Source organism: Euprymna scolopes, chromosome 22 (assembly GCF_053919585.1).
Source record: "Euprymna scolopes isolate OS-2025 chromosome 22, ASM5391958v1, whole genome shotgun sequence".
NCBI classification, from domain to species: Eukaryota; Metazoa; Mollusca; class Cephalopoda; order Sepiida; family Sepiolidae; genus Euprymna; species Euprymna scolopes.
The window spans coordinates 46,845,986-46,862,384 of record NC_136503.1 but is presented as its reverse complement, the minus strand read 5'-3'; the positions used below and the strand labels follow the sequence as shown (position 1 = coordinate 46,862,384).

At 31.2% G+C, this 16,399-nt stretch overlaps 1 protein-coding gene across 1 annotated transcript in view; it reads left to right on the top strand.

Annotated features, from left to right (window-relative positions):
• Positions 1–15,924, top strand: part of LOC145243407 (uncharacterized) — a 41,829-nt gene extending 25,905 nt beyond the window's left edge. The window contains exon 2 of the mRNA XM_080106262.1: positions 13,470–15,924. Within this exon, the coding sequence (XP_079962388.1) occupies positions 13,529–15,352 (1,824 nt within the window). The 5' untranslated portion in view covers positions 13,470–13,528 and the 3' untranslated portion in view covers positions 15,353–15,924. The remainder of the gene's footprint in view (positions 1–13,469) is intronic.
• The last annotated feature ends 475 nt before the right edge of the window (positions 15,925–16,399 follow it).

Here is a 16,399-nt window from a genome sequence, read left to right as displayed (position 1 = left end):
TAAAAATGAAATCTTAGCATTCCAGCACACATTTTTTTTTTTCGTGTCAAAACGAGAAGTATCTTTTGCTCTTTGGCTGCAAAATTATAAAGTTCAGAACCTGTACAGAACAGCTGTCCACTGAGAATTTGTCATCTCCAGGATTTGTATAGAATAACTATCCATCAGAAGCTCTTCTGAAACTAAACATGGATTCAATACCATTAAATAGGAAATACTTTAAAGAATCAATACCAAAAAAGAAGAAAAATCAATAACTGCACATTTTGCTAAAAATACAATTTCTTTCAGCAACTTCTTTTTAATTCACCTATGGTGGACCAAGCGTGATACAGAAGTTGTTTTCAATACTTGCGACGCTTAGCATTCCCAAAATGGCCACTCATCTGGTACTGGCCAGCCTCATCGTTGCTTAACTTTGGAGGTTTATGTAGGCAACAAAACAAATATGTCGCTTATGAAAAAAGATTAAACCCTTCACTTAATCATCAAGTTAAAAATACATGGCTAAATGAAGTTTTAGCCCTATCCAGGCTTCCATAGTTTTTTTTTTCCTTTTTAAACTATCCTAAAAATTTGTTTTTTAATTTTGCTATAAAAAGTTGATGTTATTAGAAATTCAGGTACTTATTTTTGCATATCCTTTTAGCAAATCGTCCTAAATCTTATTTAAAAAAAAAAAAAGAAATTGGTTCAAAAACAATTTTAAAAAATATTTAAATGTTTTATTGATCAAGAAAAAAATGACGGTGAATGGTGTAGTTTTGGAAAATTTTAAATTCTATTAAAATAGAAAAAGTTTTATATTCTGCTTTTCATATAAAATTCAGGCTTTTATCTTTCTGATGAAAAAAAGTTGTTCAAGAATAATAGATTTTAATAGATTTTGATTTGTTTAAAAAAACAAAACAACTTTTTTGCTGTGTATAAAGTATTCGGTCTGAAATCGGAATGTCTTCCAAAAAATGTTAATCTTTAACCCTCTCCTCTTTATAATGCAGTAGAACCTGAGATACGGTGACCCTAGGATATGTTGTTTTTTTTTTTTCTCCAGGTTACAATGTTTTTCCGGCCTGTGGTTACGGTGTTATTTAAGTTATTTGATTACTGTATTTTGTTACTAATTTTTAATGCCATATCCGGGGGTTCTACTATATCCAAATTATGGTTATTTTTCATTCTAAAAGAAATGAAAAGTTTTGCATAGCTATTTGAACAAAAAAAATTTGTTTTTTAAATCTCCATCTTTTTACAGCAGTAAACAAATATTTTTGTTTGTTGGTATGCAACTATGTAATGTACTATATCAGGTTTATATTTTGAAATTTAGTTTATCACTGAGAATTTTAATGTGATCTTTTTTTTTTCGCTTTACTTCAGTTGAAGTTCTCAAATCAAGGCTCCTTCTCTTCTTGTAACTAACATTTTATCTCTATATGAGATACATTAATATTCAAATATCCCATTAAAGTTCTCCTTTATCTCTCAAACACAGTAAGTAAAAAAAGTAGAGCATTTAATTTTCCTCTCCTCAATCGATCATTTAAATATGTTATAATATGCATTTCTTGTTGTCTCTTGATATGTCCAGGCATTCAGATATCTTTTAAAACATCTTTGTTAGCCCAATATTTTATTTTTAGATTTATTTGTATAAATTAACATTCCTTATCTATCTATCTAATATATATATATATATATATATATATATATATTGTGATTTTTTTTATTTTTTTTATTTTTTTAAATAAAAGCCAAACTAAAAAATACCTTGTGTGGAGCATCATGCCAGAAGTTTAGAATTTTCATATTCTGGTCGTATTATATCAAGGAAATGTTTGTCCTTATTTGACTAAAAGTCAAACTATACAAGATGCATTTAAAAATCTTATCTTGTTTTATTGTGTGACCCTTACTAGATATTGGTAAAAATATACAATATTCATTACCAGGGACAAAAATAATGCATGAAATGGAGAGATCTTTTTCATATTTTGTTTATTTCCTAAACATTAAAAATAGTTTAGTCAATCTGCTTTCATTTTAAATTTTTTTCTGTTAAACCAATTTTAAAAGAAAAATATTACACCTGCTTTTAACTCTGTTTTAAGACTGAGCAAAACCGCTTAGTCCTGCTAGTTAATAAACAATATCCTGGAGTAACTGAAAGAAATTTTCTTAAAACTGGACACATTATTTTCAATTAATTGGACAATATTATATAAGCTTTAACCCTGACCTCCACCCTTACTTTAAAATCTGACTACTTTAGGATTATATTTATAAACATTTTGTATTTGCTGTAAAAAACAAAACGATCCTTTGTTTTTGTAACTAGCTTAGAAAAGTTAAATTGTTTGAAATTTCATTTGAAAATGTTAACGTTAATTCACTCAAGTGAAGCACTAATTCTCGTATCAGGTAATGCAACCTTCTAATGAGCATTACTTTAAGGAACATAATTCTCAAGGCTGTAGCATACATTAGAAAGAGCTATTTAATATTAATTTCAAATTTGTCCCTAAATAACTCCATATCTCATGAGTTTTTTTTTATAAATTTTATAACATAAATTCATTGGATTTCTAATGATCATCTCTGTTTACATTCCTTTGTTAATATTTGTAATCTAGCTTGAATACTGTTTGCAGCTTATCCGTTTCAGATTACCCTATTCAACTATATCCTCTAATATATTTCTACAATGATTTAGTTTTCTTATTAGGATGCCTTCAGTTGTTTACTGTTTATTTTCTTTTGACTAAATCAGTCATTCGTTTTATTATAGATCTTTCTTATGAAGTTATTTTAACTATTATTTTGTAACTGATTATTTTTTTTAACTTGAATGCAAATATACTCGGCCCCACCTCACCCAACGATTTTTGTTAGTATATCAAATCCATTGTTAATAGGCGAATGATGTTTAATTTCTAAATCAAACTATCCTTCCCCTCCCCAAACTCACTACCTTTTGTCTTAAATACATTTCTTACCATAGTTACTCATGCTAATTGTTCGAACCTGTCATTGCTGAGGATTATTGAATCTTTTACATTTTTTTTTCAACTGTAGTTCACTCCAAACAAGATTAGTAGTTCCATGCAGTTTTAAAATGCAAGATTTTTGTCAGTTAACAGAACTGACGCTGTATTTATCTGCTGTTGCCTATAAGTCTTTGTACTTTTGTATTTTTTTCCCCGTTGTTTTCTTTATAAATCATATAACTGAGTTTTTAACCGTTAAATTTAACACAACCATGCCAGAATAGCAAATTAATTCTTTAAAGATTTTAAGTTTAATTTAATAATCATGGTATCATTTGGCAATTGAATTATTAATTGGATTATATAAATAAAATGAAAAAAAAACCGAAACTGACTTTTTTTTTTTTTTTTTTTTTTTTTTTTTTTTAAGTCACATAAATTATTTAAATAAGCTGTTGTCCAATTATAATGATAAAAAAAAAATATCCAAAAAGAATAAATCAAAACTAAAATGAAAGAGGCAAAAGTTTGACCAACTGCAGCAGTGTTTTAGTTGCGACAATATATCCAGCAAATGGCTCTAAATTTGTGATTCTGGATCTCGCATCCACAATTGTTTTTAAACTCTGATTGTAGAGGTGCATTCCTTTTTAATTTGAAAAGGTAAGTGTCAAGGCTCATAAACTTGTTTTGCAATGCTTTCACAGGATAGCATGTTCCTTAGTTCAGTTGTATGACTTCTTGGAAAATGATTTGGGAAGATGTGGATTAGTAGACAATTTGGTCTCTAACATATGTGTCAGGTGAACATTCCTTTGGAGATTAAAATACAGACATGCATCACTACACAATTGGTCACCTTCAAATATGTTCAAATGTAACCAGATTGCAACTTTGTTGAAAGCATTTAATCAACTGAGTGGCAATTCGTTCTTAGCTTCTCAAGGAAGTCTATAAAACAGCTGCGACAAAACCCCACCCAGCAAGAAATCCTTATCTTTCTGTATCCAAGAAGGAAAACTATGCAAAATGAAAGACAAAATAAAAGGGTATCAAGCTACTGCAGAAAACAGAATTATAAACTCTATTCTCAAGCATGGCGATTCTGTGAAATCTGTTAAAGAGATGATTTACTATAGTTAAAATATGGCTGCATTTATTTTTATGAATTGATCATCCAAAAATTAGTAAACTGGCAAAGTTTCAAACATGTACCTCCATAGACATTTGTGTGTGGATAATTAAATCTTGGCTTTTTTTTTTTTTTTTTTTTTTTTTTAGAAGTTATTTTTTCACTTTACATAGTTTTAAAAAAATTGTATTTACATTTAAATTGATATAGGAATGTTACACACCCTCTTCTAAAATATAAAATATTTGGTAAAATTTTTTAAAATCCAATGGAATTTTCTAGCGGCATAATAGGTAAGCGTGCACATCCATAATTTGATCCGTAAAATTGCTGAAACGAATGGTGAACAAATACAACCCTCTCAATATTTTACCAAATGTTTAGACTGGTTGGATTTGTTTCTGTTCATTACTTTTCATTTAACACAAGATGACCATGCACTTTTAAGGATTTTCATTTATTTGACCCTTGCTTCTTTTTTTTTTTTTTTTTTGTTTTTTTTTTTTGTTTTATACATTGGAGTTTGAACAATAGAATATGACAGCAAATTTTCTCATTTTCAAGGAATTTTGATTAGTACAGTTTCTTTGCACAAATTTGTATGCTTGTATTAAACGTTTTTAGATATAATGAAAATAGAATTTTGATTTGGGATACCTAGTCTGTTTTCTTTAAAAAGAAACAAACTTTTAGGCAAATTTATCAACATATTCTACTTATAAGGTTATATGCATTCCAACATTTTCAAATAATTGGATACATTTTTAAGTGATTTGTCTTCTGCCTCAATGTTTTCAGATATTAATTTGTTTCCACATCAGATTGTGTCAGAATATAGAATTTTTAAAAGGTATATAGTAATAAAAGTAAATGCATTAATACTGTCTACTATAATTAGCAAAGTTTAATGCTGATAGTAAAAATGACTTCCATTGGAAAAATATTCCCAGCAGAATAAATTGTATTAGCTAAGAAAATAGAATTAAAATTGTACGTACTAAACATATACTAATGTAAAAAAAAAAATAAAATAAAGCCTAAGTAGAATCTGACTTTTATTTATATACTATCCATATTTATCTTCTATATATTACTTTGACTGCAGAAATTCCCCTTTGGACCAAAGTATCATAGGTTTGCAATAACAGATGTCACATACTAATTCATTACATCTAGGCTATTAACCACTATCTTATGCAATTTTAGACACAAAGTTTTTATAATAAAATGCTACATTGCATCCTAGGATCAACACTATCACAATCGCAACATCTATAGAGGCAGGAGTCCCTATTTTTTCTATAAATATTTAGTCCTCCCACTGCTACCAGTTGACACCAGGACCTCTTTTACATTTTCCTACGATACTTTCATTGTGCTCATCGTAACTAGTTATTAGCTACATGCAAATAACAATCCTTCCATTGCCTAATTCAAATTCTCCCTTCTCAAAATCTGCCCCATCTGATTGGCTTAGACCAACAATTTTATTATTCCAGAATCCACTTCTACATACATAAATGAACGCTCCATAAATTTTCCAATATGGCGGTGTTCTTTACATGATGCAATCGTGCTGAAAAAAAATATATACATTAACCGCTCATAAACAGAAAATTAAATATTGTTAACCTTATACTTATCTATGCATAAAGTGCCTTTACACCAATACCCCCTCCCAACAAAATTTTTTTATTTTTCGATTTGGGAGCGGCTTCTCCACTTTACATGATGCTATTATTTTGCATTTACTATTACTGTGGATGATTTTAATTATATATTTTCCAAAGATTACTTAGGCTTATATCAGCTGCTCCCACCCCTTACGCAATGCTACTTTTTTGTTTTTGTTTGTTGACAAACAGACTATAAAAAACTTTACTTTTATAAAAAAAACACGCACATTAGACCCAGAGGCTGAAATAAAACCAGAAATTTTTTATTTTTTCATTTTATATTAGACTAAATTTACAACATTCAAAGCTGCCATATTGCTTTTACAAATTGGCTTTTCCAAACTTTGACAGATTGGCCTTTTAAGGCCCAAAATGCCCTTTATTATGCTCTTAATTAAAATGAGGTTCCATGAAAGAGCATAAAAAAGACCAATCTATCAAATCTTAGCAGGCCAAATTTTAAGTGATACTGCGTTCTCGATTGTTGTACATTTAGTCTAATACAAACGATGAAAAACTAATAGAAATGAATTTTTTTTCCCCCCATCCTTCGAGTCTAATTCATAAATTTTTTTTTTTTTTTTTTTTTTTTTTTTTTTTTTTTTTTTTTTGTGTGTGTCCAATAATTTATGCTGCTATACTACATGTTTACGCTAATTACATTGCCTAAGGAAATGCTTATTTCTTATTCGTTTTTTGTTTACTTCTGTTTTCCGGACTCATTATCGGCACTGCTCAGACATTAAGTTGGTTTGTTTTTTTTTTTTTGTTTTTTTTTTGTTTTTTTTTGCTCCTCCGATTTATCAGATAGGGACCTATGTTTTCAGTGCCGTCCATCCATTAGTTTTTCCTGAAATTTTCCCACAAATTGCATTTCATTAAGTAGATGTGTGCAGTAAAAAAATTGTTTTTGCAAAAATTCCTGATGCATCCCCAGGGGCTCAAGAAGTAAAAAATGCCCCAAAATGGGCAAAAATGACACACTTTGCCGCATAACTTTTGATCCATCCATTAGATTTTTCTGAAACTTGGCCAAAATGTGGAGCTCATTGTTCTTAATATAGATTCAGTATGGGTGACCCAGGAAAAATTCTGGTTTGCATCTGTCTGGGACTTTTAAGGCTAAAAAAAAAAATTGTGCTTTTTGGAGCGCTTTTTTCATATTGTTCAAAAACTTTATATGTATGTCTATATAGTGGCTTTCCATGGTGCTGAATTCAAATATACATGTCTTAAGGCATAAAACTGCACCGTTTTTTTTTTCTTCTTTTTTTTTTACTGGGATTCGGTGTTTCCAGAAGCTCAAAAAGGGTCACAAATGCCCCAAAATTACAAAAAAATTACCCTTTTTACCCCATTACTTTTGCCCCATCCATTAGATTTTTCTAAAACTTGGCGAAAATGTGAAGGCAATGCTGGCCCTTCACACTTCTCCTATTCATCATTTCTTCACTATTTTTTGTGGCGTCATCTCGCATGCAGCACGAGAGAGGGACTATGCACACGTGGCTTGTTTCTTTGGTTTTTTTTACCTTACCTCCAACTTGCCAATTTCCTTTTAACAACACGGCTCTTACGAGTTTTTGACTATGCTTAACTTTGGCAGAGACAATTAGTTTTCGAGATATAAAAACATGCATTATGTACTTTACTGCAGTGGATGCCAAATTTGTACATACGTGCGATAAACAAATCTACTTCTCTCTAACCGACAATACCATCCCCAATTTTTTTTTTTTTTTTTTTTTTTTTTTTTGTGAATTTATAGTCTTTGTGGGTGGGTATGCTGACAACGAATATCCAGATTAAATTTGGGGAAAATACTTTGACACACACACCCTCTCATAAAATGGGGTGTCTAATCAGAAATCCATTCTTACCATGGCGAGGTTTTCAGTGTATATTCTGATAGCTGCTCTTAACATGATTGGGGGGGGGGTATATTCGGAAAGATGTTAACATAGTAAGCCATAGTTTAATTTTTTATGAGTGGGGAGGGGGGAACATGCTTCCACCAGGCAACTCAGATTTTATTCATCAACATATTCTACTTACATTGTCAAATAATTGGATACCTTTTTGAATAATTTGTCTTCTGCCTCACAATATGCCTCATTTTCAGGTATCACTCTTTTCCTGGAGCATTCTTTTGATAACTAAAAATAACCAGTAGTCACTATGAGCCACATCTAAAGATTTGACGTGCAATTTCTGTAGTTTTGCCACTCATGTGATTGACATGACATGGTATATTTTGGTGAAAGAGCATCATTTTCTTCATGTCACTTTTTTTTCCACAATATTTTCAACCTCAACAATATTTGCTATTGATGAGTCCTTATTTCTGGAGGTAACCAATAAACAAAATGACTTGCACATTGTAAATATGGAGACTAAAACTTTGCCTGTTAATGTTTGCATCTTTGACTTTAAATGACTTTACTTGCTGCTGCCACTTCAGCTGATTTGACTCCTGAGTGAAGTGGTGAACCCCTACTCACACACATGGCACTTCAATTTTATTCTTTTTACCAGAATTATTTTGAGAAATCAAAACTGGAACTAAATCTATATTGATGTCTATAATGAAAATATAAACAAAAAAGGCTAGTCTGAATTAAGATAGATTGCTATTTGGGTCTGACTTTAAAAAATCTGACTTAAATTTGTTAGATGCAAATACACTCATGCTGGTGATTTGTAACACTTGAATGTTCAAAGATTTCCCTCAGTTTTGATCCTTACCTCAAATATTGATGTAGTCTATGCATTTGTTTCAGTTGAGTTTCACAAAACTATCAGTATGTTTTAACTAAATACTTGTAAAAATTTTTTATTCAATTTGTATAATTCTTTTGCTAGGATGCCTTGGTTCATCAAAATATTAACTTGCTTACTTCATATATACAAGATTAACATACTAACTTTAAATCTGCTGTTATATAATCCTTGAGCTAATCCTAATCCTTGACCCCAGACAATACAGGAGTAGGTCAGTATGATAGTTCTGACAACTTAATCTTTCAGAACTTAGCATCCTCGAAATAATGTTTATTTTGTCAAAAATAAGACGATACCATCTGAAATTTAATTTAAGAAATTTGCCAAAAACTAAAATGGTATTTAAAATATATATTGATAAAGTCTGATAAAAAAAAAAAATGGTTTTATTTGATAAATGATTATTAATAAACTAGTAGGACTCTATGGTATTTCTAGTTTTTTCTTTCTACATCAATCTGTATAATTCATAATCATGTGGCGTTCGAAATAAATCTATCAGGTCAATATTAAGAAAACTTAATTTTTCCTCAGTAAAAATCATTACCTGTTAATATATTAAATTAAATGTTTATTGAAAATTGTAGCAGTTTAATTGTTTTTTAAAAAATACTGTCTTCACGTAAGTTTTTTTTTTTTTTTTTTTTTTTTTTTTTTTTTCCCCCTGAACATAAAATTAATCAATCCTGATCTTTGCTAATCAAAGGATCACATTTTTAATTTGTGAAAGGTGATAACATTGTATATGCAAATATGATTGTAAAATCTCATTCTGTTAGAGCTTAAATGATTTTGCGTCTTAAAATTTTTAAATAAAAAAAATACCCATACTTTCTGATGGTAAATTCTTGATCTAACAATGTAATCATAAATCCAGGCCATTCAGCAATGGGTGACTGCTTTGAAAATGGTTTGTAGTATAATGGGGATATAAATGGATGGGAACTATGCTACTAAGATGAAAAGCTTTTCTTTAAATTCTAAGAAACCTTTTCAACCACCAATTGCTATGGCTAATAAAACCCTCCCTGAGAGTTCATCATTCAAACTACTCGTCTTAACATTCACAAATAACATGAATTGGAACAACTATATAGACATTGCTAAGGCTGCTGCAAGGAAAGTGGGCTCTTACCAAGCTAAAATAAACTCATCACATTCGCCAGTGTCCTATATCTCTATAAAGCCACCATTTGCCTATGCATGGCGATTTGTTAAATCTGTCCTGGTACACCAACCACTAGCTTCTCCCTCTGTAATAGGAGCCCAAAAAGTCTTCAATCTAATAGGTCCTACACCTCTAACAAGCTCTAACCTCTGTCCCATCACCACAATGTTGAATCCCAGTGCTGGTTTTACAAGTGCTTTAATGGAATGTGCTGCACTGGAACCCCCTTTAAGTAAATATCTTCGATCAACCTGTCAATCAACAAGTGCTGAAGGACTTTCTACTCCAATATCCTATTTCCTCAAACTGTTAGTCTTTAGAATTCCCTTCCTGTTTCCCTGACCATACTAACATGCAAAAGTTTTAATATAATGGAATAAGCCTCTTGCTGTACCTCCCCCCCCCCAATTAAGATTCCCCCAATTCTCAGTAGCCCCTTGGGTTAAATTTCAGTTCCATTGTGCCTTGTTTGAGGTGAACTAAAGTCCCATCCTGTATTTAACAAAATAGGACAAGTCATCTTGTAAGAATGCAGTATTTGCAAATGCAAGGTGTTTTTTTTTTTTTTTTTTTTTCAATGGATTTATTTTAATTGTTCACTTATACTGCTAAAATTTAATTTTGAAATATGACTTAATCCCTAAAAAAAAAAAAAATTAAAAAAGCAAGCAGCCAGACAATATTTAGATATTCTCTTGCAATATATTTTTCTTCAAAAAAATTAAATTTAAAAATTAAAAGCCAGAAATTAAATTTTATTTACACTAATGGCAAACTGAAGTCCTTTTTATTTTTAGCATTGCTTTATCCAATTAAAATATTTTATTAAAAAAAAAAAACAACTTGCTGCTTTTTAATATGCACTATAATAAATGTAACCATATTTTTTCTTTACAAAAATGTATCAAGAGTGGAGTGAATGACTTCAAAATTGGAACCTCATGTTAATTTCATTTTTTAGCCCCCCCCTCCCCCAAGAATTGGAACAGAATGAATATTCAAAGTTTTATTTTTCATAAAATCTATCATTACTGTTTTAAGTTAATTGCTGAAAATGAAATAACTGATTCCAAGAAGGATGCATTTCAACAGTTTACTAAATTAGAAAATGATTTTGTCACAAAGTTTGACATAGATGTGAAATAACTATCATTTTACAAGAGAATGGCTTTCTTAGACAATATAATAAAAAAAGTATGTGAGGGGACAACTAAAACTACAATGGTTATACTGCTCAATTCTAATCAAGAAACATAAAAACTAACTTTTCAATATTTTTATCACATTAAAAAAAAAAAAAAATGCATAAAAAAACATTTGTTTTTACTAGAGAAAAAGCACTGTACATGAAAATTTTTGTGATTATCTTTGAAAAACATTTTTATCAGTACTTGAGAATAAACCTTGTTTGTTTCTGACACCATAAGCTGAAGTTATTTACATTCGGCAACATAAAATGCCTTGATTTGTGTTATTAGGTGATAAGTTACCAATTTTCAGACATGTTTACCTGCCTTTCATTGCAGTAAAGTTAGCATGGTATCAGTTTAGAGTGGGAATCCTGTTCTCCCAAATAGGGGAGAGAGGAACTATGGATGGGCCCAAATTTTATCCTAGTCGAATTTGTCAGCATTCTTTAGCGATACCTTCCTCGAAAAGATTTGTTAGTGTACAAAAGTCTGCTACATGAGTGCGTTTGCACTTAGTAAAATTACTGACTTTAGTTTCTTATCACTTACCAATTATTCTTTTATTCCATAACATTGCTTTTAAGACCTTTTATACATGACAAATACTTTTCTAATATGCTATTGCCTTACCATTTTTGTCTGTGCTATTAATGAAATCAAGAATGATGTAGAATATATTTTTTAAGATTATTTGCTAAAAGAAACTCATAATTTATTATATAAAATAACATTTTTATTTTTAACACCCATGTCTGCTACTCCTCCTAATATAAGCACTATTTTCCTTCTGTACTATTAACAAATATGAGTAATACAAGAAGTTTCCAGGGTTTCTCAATGAGAAATGCCAGGTTACAGGTCCTGTTCATTTTGTATCTGGGAGGGAGGAGTAAACATTAATAAATGCTGGGAAAAGTTTTTCGTTCATCCACTTTATCCATTACTATTGTAAAAAGATATTTAAATGCAGCAATTATTGAAAAATATTTTAATGACAGGAACTGACTTTCAGGTATGTCCTTCATTAAAGTGTTTATTACAGTATTTTAATTTAAATTCAAGTGAAAATCTAGATTATGTCAGTAAAAATGCCCTATTGGTAGAGTTTTAACAATATTTTCTGTCCATTGATATTCTATTTGGTGATTTTTTTTTTTTTTTTTTTTTTTTTTTTTTTTTTTTTTTAGTCAGACTTTGCACTAGTGCTTGGAAAACTTGCATGCTAGACTAAAATGAAAATGTTGAAATTTAAAGATAAAATTTTTCAGATAGTAATCTTCTAAATATATAAACTTCCAATTGGAAAGGCAATTAAAAAAAACAAAAAAACAAACTCAAATTAGATTTCAGATGGATGACTAAATATTTAGTGATCCCTTTCATTTCAAAGTAATATAATAGATACCTTTGATTTCAAAAGTAATTTTTAGATTTAATTTTTGATGCAAAACTAAAAGCCAATTTTTAAAATTTTCTTAAACCTTGTAAACAATCTGATCTTTTTATAAAAGATTGAATGAATACATTGCATGACACACAATGATAGGAATGATGCACCATAAAATCTCAATCCAATCTTTTTTCTGACAATGTAAGGACTAAAATGTTGAATGAATATTAACTTTAGTTACCGAAAAACTTGTGCAGTGGATTATGAAGAGGTCACAGAAATTGTAGATTTAAATTTACAAACAGCCTTATCAAATGATTTGATTTAATTAAAATATCACATTGGTCCTAATTAATAAACCTAAAAACGAACCATATATACAGAAATATTTCTAAGACTTACTATCAATAAGTTGACAAATATTGATTCATTTGTCTCTTAAATACAGTAAATATCTTTATTTCTTTTGAAATCTTAAACGTTACATGTTCCAATTTCAACACTTTAGAAAATGATTACATCATAAATTTATGATATAAAGGAATATAAATGTGCTATCTTTGCACCCTGTTTTGCTTGAGAAAGGTTTATGAAGCTGCTGTCAATCCTTACGTTTAGGCACAATTAATATATTGTAATCTTGGTATAAAAATGTGGAAGATAAAGCTTCTGTTTCAAGTGTTGTAAGTATACACTTATCATACTCAGTTTATGTAAACTGAGCTATCGCTCAATGAATTGCTGATATAGTATCAATTAGCAAATTTTTAATTGATTGATTGGATTTTTCAGTCTACAATTAAAAAAAAATTATTGGGCAAATTATACTGAAGTTTCTTGAAGCTGTTTGGTTTTCTGTTGAACATTTGTTTTTCATCTTGGATAGTTTTATAAGATTGTATATTTTGCCTCTTACAAAATTCTTTGAAGATATTACATATTTACCAACATTAGATGCTTCCATGTATCAGCTGAATTTGCTAGTCATATCAATTTTAAATAAAAAAAATAAAGAAAATATTGATTTAAACATACTTTCCATTTTATAATTTTATTATTTGCTTTACACATGTTTTTGTTTTTCCACTCAATATATTTGTTTCTAAAATTGTTTACTTAAATTATTTTTTTTTTTTTCTCTGCAGGGATTCTCTCCTGACAAGTTCCTCTCGGCTCTTTGCTCAGCTCGTGCCAAGCTAACAAAATGGCAGAGGATCCAGGCCACAAAGCCATGTTGTATTTTCTTGAGGTTTTAATGAACCATATCCCCTTACCACTCAGCATCAGCCAACTAGCTGGTCGATTTGGTAGTCGCAACTTTACGTCTGAAATGCGGCAAGCTGCTGGTGGCAATGAGGCGGGTCTGAAAAAGTTCTTATTAAAATACCCATCACTTTTCACTGTCAATGGTAATCTGGTTTGTTTGACGGATGGCAGCTGTTGGAATAGTTCTGTGAATAATAATGTCCGTGATAGCAGCCCAGCGTCATCTTCCTCAAGTTTCAGTCTTCCCGAAGTGTCTATTGAGACAGAAGCTGTCCAATACTTTCGTAGTAAGTTTCTGAAAAAGGGAGAAAAGTGGATGGCTACCAAAAGTCTTGCTGGTCACCTGTCCCAAGCTTCTGCAGAAATCCGCGAATGCGTTGGTCCACAGAACGAATTTGAAGATTGGTTGCACAAGCACCCACTTATTTTTGAAGTGAAAAGTGATATTGTATGCTTGAAAGACAACATGGCTTGTAGTCCCCTGAAGTCAGAATCTGATCAAACTGAGGAGGACAGCCGACAGTTTACAGGGGATATGGCAATGTTTTCCTCCATGCCACTATCCTCGAAGCTTAAAAACCGACCCCGTAGCTTAAATATCATGGATGTTAAACCACTCAAACAATCTGGAAGCACAACTTCCAAATCTGGTCCAATGACCATGACTGCCAATGAATATAAAGCAGTAATGTTTTTGAAAAATATAATTGAAAAAAAAGGTGACATAAAGCTCAACAGTTTAAGTGGACATTTCAGTCAAGCCCCAGAGAGTTTAAGGAATACAATTGGCTGGAGCAAGACTGAGTTGGAGAAATTCTTACGCCAACATTGCAATATATTTGCAATATCAGAAGATGAAACCGTTTCAGTGATTAAAAATACCAGATTGAATGTTGTCATCACTGGCAGCAAGCCCACATATCCAAATAAACCCACTATTACCAATCGGAAGGGAAAAATTTACCATGTTGCTAAACTGTGGGGAATCATAGATTTAGGTAGACATGAGCACGTTTTTATTGACCGCTGTATTTTTGGTCGCCACATAGATGACTTGAATAGACTTTTGGCTGTAGGCGAAACGGTATGTTTCGATGCCATCCCTGCTCCAAGGGGTAGTCGTGCCAGATGGCGTGCAACAAGAGTCTGGAAAGAGAATGAATCCATTGAAGATATGATTGATCGCCTGGCTGAAAGATTGCACCTTCCACTGGATGGGAGATGCAGGGATCCTGGCACTCCTCTGTGTAACATAGATGATGAGTTGAAAAAGGTTATTCCTGACCTCAATGACAGCAATATCTTAAATTCTCCAGGCCTCAAGTATGCTTTCTTTGATGCAGCACCTAGTGGTGCCGGTGTAGTGCCTGTCTGGAATTTCAAGTCCGTTGAACTGGAAGGCATGAAAGATATTGATGATCTTGATCTGAGTGATGAAGCAGGAGGAGACTCTCAAAATCCGTCGATGGTTGCTGAACGATTCTACATGAACCAGTCTGTTTTAGGTGACAGTCCACGGGATATATGTCGAAATGGAGATAAAGAAAATATGGTGAATGGATTGAGTACCACCAATGCGATCCTTGAAAATGGGGATTTATTAAATGGACAAGCTGCTGATAGCTATGGTGCTGAGGTGGAGTCGACCAACGAATCAATCATTGGCAACAATAATTGTTGTAAAAAGCAAGTCGATGCATCCTGCCAGACAATTGTCACTGGTGATATTCTTGCAACACAATTTTTTCATGAAGGTATTTAGTACTTGGTTACTGTTCATTTGCCCAGTGCCTACTACGACAGGCTCACTGGGCAGGGAAATCATTTTTATTTTCTGATAGGTACACGTTCTTAAAATAGGACATTATGAAACAAAAATGAATCAAAAAATGCCAGCATATTTATGAAGTTTTACATAATATTTATGAAAGTTTGTTCACATTTTTTTTTCTCATGTAATGTTAGATATTCTCTATTTAATTTCATCATTTCCATGTATCTGTCGTTGGGGGCGGGGGGGAATTAAATGGCAACCCCCACCTCCCCTATGCAATAATTGCAACACTGAAGGAAGGTTTTGGCCGACATTTACCTGCCTTTTTTGGTTTCATGTGCCTTCTTCGGGGGGGAAAAAGAACAAATCATCTCATCAACTTAAATTTTTTTTTTTTTCTTTCAACTAAAAAAAAAAAAAAGTTTGCACAAAAGAACTGTTTGGCATTTTGAAATGAAATTTTCGTATTTCAAAATTTGTAATTAAGATTTTAACCTCAATTGAACAAAATGTTTCATTAGGAAATTGAAGAAATAAAATATTTGTTGTAATTATGTAAATCATCTTAACTGTTGGCCCACCATTTTCTTTTTTCTTTTTTTTTTGCTTACCCTCCCCTTCTCACTTTTTCTTTTATTTCAAATCGATTTGAAATATTTAGTATCCTAAAGATCTAGCAAATGTTCTTTTTATTTGTAATTTAACAATATTTGATTGTATAGTAATCGATGAGCCCCTTCTCTTACTGTCTTTCTATAACTTTTCTTTCTTTTCTCTCACTTTATCAAGCAAGAACAAGAGGAGGAGGAGGCGGCGGCTTTATGCTTGTTTCTTCTATCTCTTCCTATTTATCTGGATTACTTTCGCTAACTTAAGTGATTGCATGAAAAAGAAAATCATTTTGGAAAAATACTTTGACAATCATTTTTTACTGTATTGCCAGTCTTAGTTTATACGAATTAAACCTTGAAGTACCGCAACTATTTTCTCCTTAAATTTATAAGCTTTTTCTTTAAAAAGTGAAGGTCGAAGTTA